At 44.0% G+C, this 16914-nt stretch overlaps 1 protein-coding gene across 1 annotated transcript in view; it reads left to right on the forward strand.

Annotated features, from left to right (window-relative positions):
• Positions 1-16914, forward strand: part of LOC309548008 (adhesion G-protein coupled receptor G4-like) — a gene marked incomplete at its 3' end in the record, with an annotated part of 102730 nt that overhangs the window by 39292 nt on the left and 46524 nt on the right. The window contains exon 2 of the mRNA XM_082247990.1: positions 13867-13985. Within this exon, the coding sequence (XP_082104116.1) occupies positions 13867-13985 (119 nt within the window). The remainder of the gene's footprint in view (positions 1-13866; positions 13986-16914) is intronic.

Raw genomic sequence — 16914 nt, forward strand, 5'->3', positions numbered from 1 at the left:
CAGGGGAGGGCTGGTAGCCTTGAACCTGGGGGGCAAGTCCAGTCAAGTAGCCCATTGAACCACCGAATCAGCTAACCATCCATGCCCACCTGGTTTTATAACAAGGGGCTGACTTGCAACTTTCGGCCCAGTACAAACCAGAGGCCCATGGTGCAGCAACTCGGCCCCGCTCCCACTCTCTCTTTTCCTTGTCTCCTTCTGACCCCCATTCCAGGCTGAAGCTCCACTTCAGGTACTCTCTACTCACCAGCCGAATCCGGGTTCCCAACCTGGCCAGCGGAAAGCAGTTGGGGGTGGGGGGGGGATAGCTTGGTCAGGGCTGCCTGGGAGAGAAGAGTCTCCAGTAGGGCATGGAACCGGCCTCTGCTCAGGCACAGTTCACACCATCCATGCTGGGGGAAAGGCCTGCACTCTGTCCTTGTCTTCATCCTTCACTCAGTAGGTCAGCAGTGGGGACTTTTTAGTTCTTTTTACCAGGAATCCAGAAGTGGTGCAGCCTTTTTACAGGGCATCAGAGTGGCCCGGGGGGAAATTGCCCCCCTGCCCCCTGGCCCAGTCCTCCCCTGCCCCCCCCAAAGAGCCCTCCAGTCACACAGTCCCCTCATAACTGCAGAGCCATACCTTTTCTCTCCAGCAGGTCATGAGGGGGCAGACGTCCATCCTCCTAATGCTGGAGGTGGAAGGTTAACCAGCTCAAGTCGGAAGCATTAAATATAAACCTTGATGCCACGACTGTGGCGGCTCTGCAGGTTTCCTTCCCCTTTCAGTGGTGCTCGCGGGTGCTTCCCTACCTGGGGGTTCAGCTGACACCGGACATTACCTCTTTATTTGGTGTGAATTATACACCAATTTTTAACTCCACGGCTCGGGATTTAAAACAATGGCAGGCGCATGATCTCTGCTGGATGGGCAGAATAGCGGCCGTCAAGATGACGGTCCTTCTGCAGGTGCTTTATTTTTTAGGACTCTCCCGATTCCACTACCAGTGGCTTTCTTGCGGCAGCTCCAGGCCCTTATCTACAAGTTTATCTGGCATAGGGGGGGGGGGGGCGGCTGGCCCATTCCACTATGTACAGATCAAAATGGAAGGGGGGGCTTCTTGCGATACTACAGGGCGGCCCAGTTAGCTCAACTATATCATGTTTTTTCCACTTTCAATGCCTTTGGATCTTCTGCTGTGGCTTTCCGCTAGGGAACGGAGGGCAGTGTGGTGCCCTGCTTTTTCCCACTCCTTGAGACTGTGGGATGTGGCGTGTAAAATATACCCTCTTAGGTCCCCCCACATGCAGGCAGCCCCCTCTTTAGTAACCCTCACTTCCCTCCGGGGCTTCAGGTTACCCAATTTCAGTGAAGGATTGACAAAGGACTTTATTGAATAGGGCATTTTATAGACCATAAAGGGGTACGACCTCCTACCTATTTTAGGGAAACACTGAAAATGCCACCTGGGGAGTCCTATCGCCTCCTCCAGATTACCCATTTCCTTTGGACCCTGAAGGATGACCACACTGACATTAGGACTAGAACTTTGTACGAGAATAGATGCATGGGGAGGTCCGGGCTGCAGGGGGGAATCACGGAACTATATCGATTATTTACTAATCCGGCTACTAAGCCCTCTTATCGGCTGGCATGGGAGACTGACTTGGGGGGATCCATTGACAAAGAGGATTGGGACAGGTGGTCGGCCATGGTGCACAGGGGTATACTCAACACTACTTTGGTTGAGGCAAACTATAAGGTGCTATCCCGGTGGTACTTGGTGCGGACGAGACTAGCTAAATTGTTCCCGGGCACTTCCCCCCTGTGTTTCCGCCAATGTGGGCAGAACGTGTGTGTGGAACTGCCCGAAGTTTTCTCAGAAAATAGGTGCAGGAACTCAAGCGCGATCCCCTAACCCCCCCCCCCCCCCACACACTTTTCACAAACACACATTGAGTGGGTCTTAAAGGGGCATTAAATGGCAGGAATGCATTACATATACAGTGCAGAGTTTAGGGGTGCCCTGCGCACAGAGTGCAGAGTTTAGGGGTGCCCTGCGCACAGAGTGCAGAGTTTAGGAGTGCCCTGCACACCTTCATCCTTTTTCCACAGCTGCCTACCTCTGCATCCACATCTCACTTTCACCCCTCTTTAAAAGCTTCATAATTTTCCACGTCTGGCGTTTTTTTATATATTAAGCTGAAGCACCCAGTCGGCTCTAGTACCTCCCTGCACACTGTAGGTGGTTTTGCTTCTCTCTCACTTGCAGGGAGATCATCCAATGGAGGTGTTGGCGTCCATGTTCCACCCTGGGCTCCTGCATCTCCCTTGTCCCCATTCTGAACTCAGTGGGAGCCGCTCAGGAGATCAGATCTGTGGGAGCTGCTGGGAGACAAGCCATCACTTGTGAATAATGTACAGAAGCTGGACTTCTGTGTTTACAAGTGATAGTTTAACAAGCAGTAAAGAAACTTTAAAAGAGAAGTAGGACCAAAGCTTGTTTAGGCTACTTCCCCTGTGATCGCAGAAGTGCACCTTGTGACCCATATTCAGCCGACAGAAAGGTAAATTCCGCTGTCTGCTAATGTCAATCCACCAGTCCAGGCTCTAGAGAGATCCCAACTTTATTGTTGATCCACCCAGACGCCTGAGTGGCAGCTGGCTGAGCTTCTCAGTGTGCCACAGGGAGAGTCAGCCAGCGGCTCTCACCCACTCCACAGTCCTAACCTCCAGTGAGCGCTAGAGGGATTCACTGAAGACCAAGTTTTTGATTGTTCAGTTCTCTGTGTTGAGGCAGCAGGAGACAGATGCAGCAGCGGAACAATGTTGCATCCACCTGGGTGAGTATGAATATATATATAAATATATATATATATATATAATATTTATATTTTTTTTTTATTCCCAAACTTTTCTTTTGAAAAAAAAACATACCTGACCTTACTAGCTGATTGTAGTTATTTACTGTATCTCTAACTCCCTCCTACCCTCTCCTGGTGGCCCTATAACTTGCCTTGCCTTCATACCCCTTGAAAGTTTTTCCACACTTTGTCATGTTACAAGCAAAAACATAAAGATATTTTATTGGGATTTTATGTGATAGACCAACACAAAGTGGCACATAATTGTGAAGTGGAAGGAATATGATAAATGGTTTTCACATTTTTTTACAAATAACTGAAAAGCGTGGCGTGCATTTCTATTCAGCCCCTGAGTCAATAATTTGTAGAACCACCTTTCTCTGCAGTGACAGCTGTAAGTTTTTTGGGTGTGTCTCTACCAGCTTTTCACATCTAGAGTGACATTTTTTGCCCATTCTTCTTTTCAAAATAGCTCAAGCTCTGTCAGATTGGATGGAGAGCATCTGTGAACAGCAATTTTAAAGTCTTGCCACAGATTCTCAATTGGATTTAGGTCTGGACTTTGATTGGGCTATTCTAACACATAAATATGCTTTGATCAAAACAATTCCATTGTAGCTCTGGCTCTTTAGGCTCATTGTCCTGTTGGAAGGTGAACCTCTGCCCCAGTCTCAAGACTTTTGCAGACTCTAACAGGTTTTCTTCCAAGATTGCCCTGTATTTGGCTCCATCCATCTTCCCATCAACTCTAATCAACTTCCCAGTCCCTGCTGAATAAAAGCACCCCTATAACCTGATGCTGCCATCACCATGTTTTACAGTGGGGATGGTGTGTTTAGGGTGATGTACAGTGTTAGTTTTCCTCCACACATAGCGTTTTGCTTTTAAGCCAAAAAGTTCAAAAAGAGCACCTTCTTCCACATGTTTGCTGTGTCCCCCACATGGCTTTTCGCAAACTGCAAACAGGGATTCTTATGGCTTTCTTTCAACAATGGTTTCTTCTTGCCACTCTTCCATAAAGGCCAGATTTGTGGAGTGCACGACTAATAGTTTTCCTGTGGACAGATTCTCCAACCTGAGCTGTGGATCTCTGCAGCTCCTCCAGAGTTATATTGAACCCCTAGCTCCTTCCCTGGCCTGTCAGGTTAGGTAGACGGCCATGTCTTGGTAGGTTTACAGTTGTGCCATACTCTTTTCATTTTCAGATGATGGATTGAATAGCGTTCCGTGAGATGTTCAAAGTTTGTGATATTTTTTTTTATAACCAAACTCTGCTTTAACTTCTCTATAACTTTTTCCCTAAACTGTCTGGTGTGTTCCTTGGCCTTCATGATGCTGTTTGTTCACGAAGATTCTCTAACAAATCTCTGGGGGCTTCACAGAACACCTGTATTTTATACTGGGATTAAATTACACACAGGTGGACTCCATTTACTAATTAGGTGACGTCTAAAGGCAATTGGTTCCATCAGATTTTAGTTAGGGGTATCAGAGTAAAGGGGACTGAATACAAATGCATGCCACACTTGTCAGATATTTTTTTGCGAAAACATTTTGAAAACCATTTTATCATTTTTTTTTCCACTTCACAATTATGTGCCAATTTGTGTTGGTCTATCACATAAAATCTCAATAAAATATATTTACGTTTTTGGTTGTAACATGACAAAATGTGGAAAATTTCCAGGGGTATGAATACTTTTTCAAGGCATTGTAATGCTTAACCACTTTGCGTCTGCTCACAGTAATACTACTGCGGCAGAGTGGCTCGTTATCGTCTGACGACGTAGTATTAACGTCGTCAGACACTCCCCCTTCTGGGCGGCGCTTGCGCGCCGCCGGAGGCTCGCTCCCGCTGTTTTCATTCACAGCGGGAGTCGGGCCAGGGGAGGAGTAGCGGCGATCGCCGCTGCTCTTACCCGATCGTCGGGGATCGAGTCTGGAGATCCGCCCGCTGTGTGTAAACACAGCGGGCGGATCTCCATAGTGACAGGGAGTGACAGATCGGAGTGTTCAGCATAGCTGGACATCCGATCTGTCCATGACTCACACAGTCACCTCCCCCCCTACACGTCAGTAAGCACCAGGCATACATTAACCCCTCCCTCTCCAATAAAATTAACCCCTTCCCTGCCAGTGTCATTTTTACAGTAACAGTGCATATATATAGCACTGATTACTGCAGTAATGTCACTGGTACCCCCAAAAGTGTCAAAAATGTCAGTCAAGGGTCCGATCTGTCTGCCGCAATGTCGCAGTCCCGCAAAAAAAATCGCAGATCGCCGCCATTACGCGTTAAAATAAAAAACACCAAAAATGACAGAAATCTTTCCCTTTGTTAGTAAACGCAATAACTTTTGCGCAAACCAATCAAAATACGCTTATTGCGATTTGTTTTACCAAACATAGGTAGCAGAAAACAAATTGGCCAAAAAATTTTTAAAAAATTGGTTTTTACATCTTTTTTGGGGGGAATTTCATATAAAAAAATGTTAAAAATATTGTTATTTTTTCAAAATAAACGCTCTTTTTTTGTTTATAGCGCAAAAAGTAAAAATTGCACAGGTGATCAAATACCACCAAAAGAAAGCTCTGTTTGTGGGAAAAAAAGGACGTAAATTTTGTTTGGGTACGGCGTCGCACGACCGCGCATTTGTCAGTTGAAGTCGCACAGCGCCGAAACGCAAAAAGTGGCCTGGACGGAAGACAGCAAAATCCTCCGGTGGTAAAGTGGTTAATGCTGGGAGCTTGGACAAAATTCCCACCTACATTATCACGGTGATTGGCTGTCACAGAGGTCACATGATCAGGAGCTTATCCTACTGGTTCCTGATCGTTAATACTAACTGTGAGCTGCGAGTAAGCACAGACAACTCAACCGCCGTGGTCACATATATCATGCCATGTGTGGGTACTAGGACCCACTCTCTCTGCTGCTGCACACATAGATTACATAGTTGGCAAGAGGTTAAAGATCACAACATAGACTCTAAAGTTGAGTTTCAGTTGGCTTGTGAAAGAGAATATTCCTATGATACTTCGCACTATTTAATGGCCAGATGCAGTATTTTCCATTTGACATCAAGAAAATCATTCAACCAACACAGGAAATAGCCTTAATAACGTTCATTTGCACAGAACAAATGTATATTTCCACTGGGTGAATTGCTATGCAAATCTTTTCTTAAATAGGCCTCTGTGTGTGCATTGTTCAACAGAATTTCAGCCTTGGACTTTCAGATCATGTATTTATTTCAAACTATTCCTTTTGTCTCAAAGCAGGATTAGAAAAGACTTGCTTGATAAAAGCTATTTTATTCGTTAGTATTAAGTAGTTAGATAACATAATGATTGGATGCTATTATTACATTGATATTAGTAATTATGTGCCACAAAGAAGAGGAATATAATAATGTAGCTTTTCATTTCCTTTCCTCTTTTCAAGCAGACCATTGCCTGAGGCGCCCATTCGGGTCACAGTCAAATGTGAAGTTCTTTGTTACCTACCTATTCATTTTGAGGACCTGAATAGCAGAGATTATCTCTGTGTAGAAACATTCTATTACAAAACATTCTATTACAGAACAGCTGCTAGTGAAACTTATTGTTCATGGCTTACCTGTGCCTGGATTCTTCGGAAACAGTAGCCAGTGATGACACTCCTCATGAGAGCCGGCCAAAACTTTTAATACTGGCTGCTTTGACTAAACAGATATCTTGGATTGAGTTGATCTTACTCCGCTTCATGGGAGTTTCAGAGATCACTGAAAGGCTCCTTTCACACGCTGCGCTGCCTGCTGCGGTCCGTTCTCTGCTCAGCAGGGATCGATCCGCCGATCCCCACTGAGCAGGCAGGTGACAACTCCGTCTCCGCTCTGTGTGTGGAGAGGGAGGTGTCAGAGCCCCACTGCTCTATGGGAGATCGGATGAGAGCGGACCACCTGTCCGCTCTCATCTGATCCCATCCGATTCGATCCCCTGGACGGAGGGAAAATAGGGTTTAATGTTTGTAATCAGGTAATATGTGCAATGGCATTACAGCCAATAGAGTTTACAGTTTATGGGGTTTTATTATATTTTCAAGTTGTACTTCTGTTTGTCAAAAGCAATATTTTTGTTTGTTCATGAAACTTGGTTTTATTTTTTAAGATGTTATTTATCAGAACCGCTAAGGCCCCTTTCACACTTGTGCGACTTGTCATGCGATTTGGGACTGCAAAATCGCATGACAAGGTACAAACCTTTATACCATAAATAATGACATATTAGATTTTTACTCTAGGAGTATATAATGTGTTTGGCAATTCTAGAGACATGCTTAAAGTGTTTGTTACCCCAACACTTCATATTCCTAAAATGGGCCTGCTGTACCATGTACTGCTATGAGAAAGTATTCTGTTCTCCTTCGTATTGCTTCCTTTATGTGAAATCCCTGGTGTTCCTGCTAGTCCCACTGCTTTCCTATTAAAAACTGACCACACTAAGCAGGAGAGCACACAGTGGTCAGTTCTCTAGCTATGCTGGGAACTCAGCGTACTCTTCTCCAATGGTCAGACTTGTCTTGACATGTCCCCCTGCACAGCCATTCACTGGCAAGCTCAATGTGCTGTTGCTTCTCCTCCCCCAGCTCTTATGCAGCTGAGAACAGAGGGAATGTGATCATTTATAAGAAAAAAAAAGGGGAAAAAATATATTTATAATGTGTTTTTTTTTCTTTTATTAATACAAAAATGTTTTGCCTTTCATTTCTATTTTAAAATGAAGGGGTTGTTTTACAAGATGATCATTTCCAATCACCTTTAACTACCTCCTGCCTCCTATAAAGTAAAATGACGGCAGGCAGGATCCTCTCTCGTTCTGGGATGATGTCCTATGATGTTGCCCCAGTGTCACTGCTATTGCACGCCCTTGAGAGCACGCAGTGCGGCGATTGTGGTCCTAGGAACACGGCACATCCCTGATCTAAGTAAAGAGCCGATGACTCGTCTCTTTAACCATGTGATCGCCTGTGTCCAATCACAGCTGATCACATGTAAACACCGAACTGCCGTTTTTCAGCTCTCCTCGCTTCACATCTGTCATCTCCGCAGAGCCACCAATCAGTGCCCAGCATTGATGCCAGTCAGTGCTACCTATCTGTTCCACCTATTTTTGGCCATCAGTGCCGCTTTTAAGTGCTCATCAGTTTCGCATATCAGTGCCATCTATCAGTGCCCATCAGTGCAGCATATTAGTGCCTCCTCATCAGTGCCACCTAATCAGTGCCCTTCAGTGCCACCCCATCAGTGCCCATCAGTGCAGCCTATCAGTTCCCATCAGGGAAGCCTCATCGGCGCACATCAATGAATGAGAAAAATTACTTGATTACAAAATGTACTGACAGAAACCAAGAAAAACCTTATTTTTAGCTTAAAAAAAAAAAAAAAAAGCAGTGATTAAATACCACCTAAAGAAAGCTCTATATGTGGGAAGAACATGATAAAAATTTCATTTGGGTTCAGCATTGCATGACCGCGCAATTGTCATTCAAATTGTAACAGTGCTAAAAGCTGAAAATTGGCCTGGACAGGAGTGGGGTGGAAGTGCCCGGTATTGAAGAGGTTAAATAATGCATCACAGTTTAACTAAACCCATTCAATTTCAGTTGACTAAAATGTAGGAGATTTTGACTAAAATGTACTAGAGATTTTAGTCAACTAAAATACAACTAAAACAATTCAGATGACTTAAATACGCATAAGGCCCCTTTCACACTTGTGTCAACTAAAAGTCGCGTGATTTTGCCACGATTTTGACTGGACTTGAAGCAATGCCTATGTCTATGGACCTCCAAATGCCTCAAAGTCAGACCAAAGTAGTGCAAGGACTACTTTGAAGTTGTTGTGGCTTGAAGTCACACAGATATGAATGATACTCATTGGAATTAATGGACTACGACTTTGCAGTCGCAGGACAAGTCCCACAAGTGGGAAAGGGGCCTAAAACTAAAACGGTATTTTAACTAAAAGAATAAAATATGACTAAGGTCTCTTTCACACTTGTGCGACTTTTCCTGCGACTTGGGACTGCAAAGTCACATGGCAAGTCGTAGTCCATGATTTCCAAAGAGTACCGTTCATATCTGTGCGACACTACTTTGGTCTGACTTTGATGTGTGTTGAGGTCCAAAGACCTCAAGGTTACACAGGCACTGCATCAAGTCCAGTGAAAATCGTGGTAAAATCGCGCGACTTTTAGGTGTGAAAGGGACCAAACTAAAATGGCATTTTAGTCAAAAGACTATGACTAAAACTAAATCGAAATTTGATGTCAAAATTAACAATGCCAATTATAATGACTAGCAGATCCAGAGATAAAACCAACTGCATAATATGGGTTTTTCCTATAAAAAAACAGCCTCAATGCTACTTCCTTCTGTGCTCTAAGATTCCCTATTCGTCAGGTGAGGTCACCCACCGCATTAAAGGTCCAGTAGAAAGGATCAGACAGAGGGAGGTAGAGGGGGTAAAGCAAAACTAGACACACGCTGGCTTATTTCATTGGCCTGGAGCCTCTGATCTTGGTTCAGGATCTTACGTCTGTAGTGGCCACTTTACGCAAGTAGAGGCGCATACTGACGTACAGCTACCTACACCTATTCATGTCTATGGGCATGAATAGGAGCAGCAGGGGTTCCCAGACTCCAAAATACGCATGTGTGTCTACGTTGTACGTTGCCCATGTGCATGTGCACGTGCTGTTAACGGATAATGGAAAGAACAATGGATTTGCAGATAGCATTATCCGCTTTTATATCTCTTGATCTACTGGTCACTTTTTTTTGTTTTAAACATTTGTATTGAAGACTTCGCAGAAATAAAATCAGAATTTCAAGAAGTTACGCTCCAGTCCAGTGGGATATAATGATGTGACTACGATACTTGATGGTGGAAATGTAAATGGAATTGTAGGCCACACTCCCGCATAATCTCACTTAACTTAACTAAAATAATAACACTGACCCCAGTTTTGGCAAAGAAAAGGCCGCGGCACTCTTTATTGGTTTAAATAAATAAATTAAATCATAACAATTACTTGAATAGTTGAATCATTCAATTCAATTGAATCATCAATTACTTGCTTGTAAAAACACTCAAACTGAAATAACTTATAGATGCTCAGTTATAAAACAACTCGAGCAACAATAAACATAAAATACCATACGAAATACAATGTCCCCCCTAGTATACTAGGGTGACCCAACCACACAAAGGTGCACGCGACAAAGGGAGGGGGGGCGGTGAACTTTCTTCTTTGTGCTCTTCGGTGCAAAAGGAAGCACCCCAGCCCAAACCAAGCTTATAAAGCCTCTGCCCCAGCTTGCTAGAACCTTCCCTGCACACCGATTGGCCGATACCTGCTGTATGCTCAGGTAAAATTAACCTCCTACTAGCCTAAACCTGTAAACCTATACCCCTATGCTTACCTGACAGAACTGCTAATGGTGGCCACAATCCCACACAAGTGGCCACATAATGTGCCCCCTTTTATAATACATTGAAAAGGCACTCAATATGTTTAAGTCTTCTGGTCGCTTTCTTGTGTGCTTTTTTTAATTGATGGTAAACTTTCTGTTTATGCATTTTTATCCCATATTCTTCATTTGATTAGCCTAGGCTTGTGACAGGCTCACTTAAGTACTCATTAACCACTTCTGGACCGCAAGGTTTTCCCCCTTAATGACCAGGCGATTCGGCACTGTTTTATTTTAACTGACAATTGCGCGGTCGCACGATGCTGTACCCAAATAAAATTGATGTCTTTTTTTTTCCCCCGCAAATAGAGCTTTCCTTTTGGTATTTGATCACCTCTGTGATTTTTTTTTTTCTTTTTTTGCGCCATAAAAAAAAAAAAACAATATTTTTGCTATATTACATTCCCAATAAAAAAAAAAAAATCAAATTTGTTCATCATTTTAGGCCAATATGTATCCTGCTACATATTTTTTGGTAAAAAAAAAATCCCAATAAGAGTATATTGATTGGTTTGCGCAAAAGTTATCGAAGCTACAAACTATGGGATAGATTTATGTCATTTTTATTTTTATTTATTTATTTTTACTGTGACATTGCGGCGGACAGATCAAATGCCTAACTGGCATTTTTTGACACTTTTGGGGGGGACCAGTGACATTACTACAGTAATCAGTGCTACATATATGCACTGTTACTGTATTAATGCCCCTGGCAGAGAAGGGGTTAACATCAGGGGCTTAAATATGGGTTAAATATGTCCCTAGGGGGTGCTTTCTAACTGTGTGGGGGATGTACTTATGGAATGAACACAGAGACCTGTGTTTCTAAATGGGAGGAGCACAGGAGCGCTGTGTTCATTGCTGGCAGAACAGCAGTCTGCTGTGTTTATAACGGAGAGACCGCATTTCTGTCTCCACAACCGTCGGGCCTGCAGGTCAGCTTCCCCTGTGGCAAATGGGAGCGCGTGCCCACGAAATGACGTGTAGTTACCTAGTTTGGCGAGACAGAGCCGACCTGCCGCAGTATATGTACTGCTGGCAGTCGGCAAGTGATTAATCAAAATGTGTAGCAAATTTACCTCTTATGTGAAGAACCCGGAGTCATCTCATTATAGTATAGGACACACCATGCAAAATGTATATAGTTTCCAAGCTCTCTTCTAAAATGATATTATAGGTAAACGCCAATAAAATATAGCTTTTCTTAAGTATTAACTGCTGGGGATCCGTTAACTGTTAAAAACGATATAAAAATGGTTTCAGAAAACTTTCAACCAGGATGCACACACTTTTTTTTTTTTTATTGACTCAAAATATGAAATATCTTGTGTAAAAAAAAAAAAAACATTTATAAATAGCCCCTTTAGCCCCCGTTCACATACGAGCAACGCTACTTCCAGGGGCGACCTCCGAGGTCACGGTGCGAGCAGCGCGCCGCGACCTCGGAGCGGCCGCCACAGACTTCATAACATTGAAGTCTATGGCGGTCGCCTCCGGGTCGCCCCAAAGAAGCTCCGGACCCTTTTTCTAAGTCGGAGCGACTTGTGTCGCTCCTATTAGAACGGGTCCGCAGCTTCCCTATGGAAGGCGACCTACGGCGACCTGTGAGGCGACCAGGTCGCCTCACAGGTCGCCTTAGTGTGAACGGGGGCTTATTATGTATTACACTTTTCAGTACAGTTTCTTTTCAAAACACATTTAAAGTGTATCTCTAAACAAAACCTATTTTTTAATTTTGGATAGACCAAAGAAGGTTTAGCTGAATGTATACGGAGCAAATTTCATCCAGCTCCCAGTGAAGCAATCAAAATTCAAATAATGGGTGGCCCCGTTGGCACCTTCCCACCAGGCATCCTTCGATCTAAAAATAAAAGGAGCTGGGTTGTAGAATCGTTGGCCAAAAATCAGCATCCATCAGCATCCAATCAGATGCAGCCACTGTTTGGGTATTCTGGTGGGTGCCAGCTGTCAGACTTCAATAGCTAGCACGGGAGGTCGCTCCATCCAAGCTGATTACAGTGTATGGCCAGATTTAGACCCTCTTTCAAGTTTTAATGCTTCCTGTGGGTCCATTGGAGAGATTCACACTTCTATTTTTTCTGTCCCTGATGAAGAAGCAAATGGGAAGAAATCTAAAATTTCAGAGTTGTCCCCAGAGCAAGAGCTGAGGAGAAATTGTCATGGGGAAAACTTCAAATAGAAACACACGGGGACATGTGTTTGAAGGACAACTGTCTAAGGAGGGAATTCCTCTTTGGGAGATTTCCTCCAACGCCCTGTTGTGTCTCTGGGACAAGAAGTGATGGGAAATCAACCCAGAGGTCTAAAGATGGTAAAATGAAAAGCCTGGCAGGGGTTTAAACCTGCCCCCACTTTTTTGCTGAGGGCCTCTGTCACTGGTGAAGAAAGAATTTATAAGAAGAAATCTAAAATGTCAGTTGTCCCCAGAGCAAGAGCTCAGGAGAAAATTGTGATGGGGGAAAGTTTCAAATAGAAACACATGGGGACGTGTGTTCTAAGGACAACTGTCTTAGGAGGGAAAAATTGGAACAACAGGAATACACAGACATCTGTAGATTGTGTGGACTTTATGGCCACGTCATGAGACCGATAAATGTAAACAAAATTAGAAAAAAAAATTAATTCCATATTAGTATAGGTCATGTACATAATGATAACGAGTACAATACATATCAAAATCACCTAGATGTGAAAGTACGTCTGTTCATTGGTCGACGCGTTTCACAATAAGCTTCATCAAGACCATGTGGTTGCACAGGCAATGAAACTCTTTAAAAAAAAAAATCAATATTAGTATTTCATATTCATATAAGATGTACTTATTATAATGCATCAAAACATGATCTTACTAGCCGGCGACCCTCCTCCAAACATTTAAAACAAAACTGGCTCGGGGCAGACACAGGGGATAAGCGAGACCATAAGGCAAGTCAATATCTACATAGATGTAAAAAAACTAAATTTTAAAATTTGAGGGTGAAGAATCCTGTTTTATATACTATAATGCCAGTCATGCGGATAGTACAAAAGGCATGCATGTAATATTCACCCTATAGGAGTAAAGGATAGATATATCTTCAGATCAAAAAGGCAAGCAACCTGTACTCGACAGGAGGGAATTCCTCTTTGGGAGATTTCCTCCAACGTCCTGTTGTGTCTCTGGGACAAGAAGTGATGAGAAATCAACCCAGTGGTCTAAAGATGGTAAAATGAATAACCTGCCAGGGGTTTACACATGCCCCCACTTTATTAAAAAAAAAAAAAAAAGGTTTTAACTATACTGTACATACACTTTAACATATATGGGGAGGGGAAGGGGCAATAAATGGCTAGAAATTTTCCATTTGAACCATAAAGTCGAACAATGCTTAGCCTGCTCTGATTGTAATAGATTACATCATGGAATATATGGTTTTATTGATCGATTTCTAGCATAGGTTATTTGGAAATGGGCAAGTACTAATTAATTTATAACTTTGTGTCTTTCAGGATGTTGCTACATGGCTATCTGCATGCATTTACTGGGAAAAGCAAATATCGTCTTGTGAAATGTAAACCTATTCAGCCAATATGGATATTTTTGTTCTTTTTGACAACCCAAGGAATAGGTAAGTAATACAAAGCTCAGTTACAAGAAAGTCTTCCTTATACATTTGACATGATAATGCTCAGAGCATTGTTACAGTGACAGATGAAGAAATCCACACAAGACCTATAAGATTTCAATTCACCTGACACCAGATCATTGAAAAAATAGAGAGTTGAGCCTTGTACACATGAACCGATTGTTGGCCGACCGATCGGCCGTCTTTTGTCCAGTGTTGTGTCGGTTGAAATGTGCTCTAGACTGCACATGAATTTTGTCGGCCAACAACAACCAACTTCAGAAGTGATGTCATGTTCTGGTCTACTTTTCGTGTGTTTTTTCTTCTATGAGCATGCCCAGTCTTGATCATCACATTTTTGTCGGCTGAAATCTGTACTGACTGAAGAACAATCGGCCGTTCTGCTGTCGGCCAACAAATATTTTATAGCATGCACACCAGATTTTGTTCGGCCGAAAAGTCGCAGTCGGTTGTCGGAAGCATCATACTAACAAGCCGATAATTGGCCGATCGGACGTTGGCCGAAAATTTACGGCCAACAATCGGTGCGTGTGTACGAGGCTTTACAGCACTATATATGTCACCAATACTCCTTGTACTGCTTTATTGAATAAGTTCAGTTTAGTCGTACAATAAGTCATGTCAGCTGTAGATTTTTAAGCACTTCTGGACCGATTTTCCCCCTTAATGACCAGGCCGTTTTTTGCGATTCAGCACTGCGTTAATTCAATGGAAAATTGTGCAGTCATGTGATGAAGCTGTACCCAAATAACATCGATGTCCTTTCTTTTCCCCACAAATAGAGCTTTCTTCTGGTGGTATTTGATCACCTGTGCGATTTTTTTTTTTTTTTCTCAGTGGTCTGTTTATGTGGCTGGAACCGCCTAGGTTATACAATGGGGATGCGGCCGCAGGTCATAATTTGACAGAAGTGTTGGTGCAAGTGTGTGGCCCTGAACACAGACAGTGTGCATTCAGGGCCACTCATCCATGCCCACACACCTGTCAAATTAGGACCTGCGTCTGTGTTCATACAGCCGCTGCATACCCTTAGGGCCTTTTCACACTGGGCAGATACGTTTGACGATCTTCGCTTGCTCGGCAAGGATCGATCCGCTGATCCCGGCTGAGCAGGCGAATGACAGGTCAGTTTCCACTCACTGTGCTGAGAAGGACCTGTCAGAGTCCCACTCTCCTCTATGCGGATGAAAATGGACCACCTGTCCGTTTTTCATCTGATCCCATCCGATCCGATCCTCCAGACGGATGGAAAATAAGGTCACCATCTGTCTGCATTTTGCGGATCAGAACGGATAGACAGGGCTGAGCTGAGCTGCAGGAAGGATCCAGTGTGCTGAGGACCAGCGGAACTGTGGGGGGGTCGAGTTCCGGGAAAGCATTCTGAGTCGTGAGTACTGTGAACTGTCCCTGGGGGTCTGCCTAGACCAGGCATGTGCAACCTGCGGCCTGGGGGCCGCATGCAGCCCGGAACCATAGGCAATGCGGCCCACTGCCCCCTGACAATTTTTTTTTGCTGGGGAGGAAGGAAGGCGTGTCGGGGCACGGCCACAGCGGCTTCCAGCTAACTGTAGGCAGAGGCTGCCTCGGAAGGGATGATCCTCTAGTTGTGTTAAATTAGTGCTGGGGGGGGGGGGGGGGCGCGGCAGGGTTTTATTACTTGTGTACCTTAACTATAGTATATATTTTATATGCGGCCCGAGAAAATTTCTCTACACTCAATGTGGCCCAGAGAAGCCAAAAGGTTGGACACCCATGGGTTAGACAGAGGGGACCACTCCAGAGAAGGTCAGAGGGATCCAGAAGCTAGCTAGCCAGTGGAGAAATAGAGTAAAGGGGGTGCCAGAGTTTAACCCTGAAGAGTAAAGGGGGTGCCAGCGGTTGAGCCCTGAAGTGTACAGTGTTACAGTGTTGAGAGTTGCAGCAGTATCTACAGTAGGCCACCTCAGTCAGGAAGGACTGGAGGAAGGCGTGTCAAGGACTTTTGAGCTAAACAGAGTGTCCGAAGTCAGTTTTTTAGTACAGTACAGCAAGTCGGTGATTTCAAGCGCTAGCAAGCGTTGGTCGGCATTCTGCCAGCGCCAAGACAGCGCTAGAAGGCATTTTTTCTCCAGAGTGTCCAAGTTGTACCTAGTTGAGCCAGAGGAGTATCCCACTCATTCCCTTTTCCCATCCCCATATAAAATAAACAAAACAAACCAAAGATGCCAGACTGGTCATTGTCTCAGATCTCACACTTGGGCAATCAGCTTAAATGTGCTGTTGGTGTTACCGGTGACCATGGCAGACCCACATCAGGCCCAATGCCTGGAAATCCTGCTACACACAGAACATGGAAATGCAATTATTTTAGTAAATATAAACTGCTAAATACCTTTTAATGAGCAGTATATAGCAGTCTCGCAACATCTGTCAGTGTCGAGCACTGGTTAAAGTTTGTAGGAAGGGTTTGCATTCTCCTCTGACTGTCCTATGAGGCTGTATGACCCCTGACCTTATGTCTGGAGAGTGCTGATTGGCTCTGTGCTGATCACATGAACCCCCCCAACAAAAAAATAAAAATACTCTCTACTAATACACACCAAGCATGTGCAGAGTGCCCCCAAGACTCTGTACTATGAGCAGATTGATTGGGGGCTGTGAAATAAGGGGAGGATCAGAAAAGACAGGATCAAGCAGCCTTTTTACATAATGCAGAGGATTAACCCCTTAGGTTACACAGTGAGTATAACAAGCATGCTTTACTGCATATTAAGACTGATTTTCCTGTTGTGGGTTTTGTTGGCAATAATTCAGACTCGCATCACCCTAGGCATCAAAATTCCTTTCAGATATCTGGGAGCACTTCAACGACCCACACACAGACAGACAATGTCACGGAATGCTCGCGTTTATTCAGATTATACAGAGCGTT

Source organism: Pelophylax lessonae (genome assembly GCF_965119305.1).
Source record: "Pelophylax lessonae genome assembly, chromosome: 2".
Taxonomy (NCBI): domain Eukaryota; kingdom Metazoa; phylum Chordata; class Amphibia; order Anura; family Ranidae; genus Pelophylax; species Pelophylax lessonae.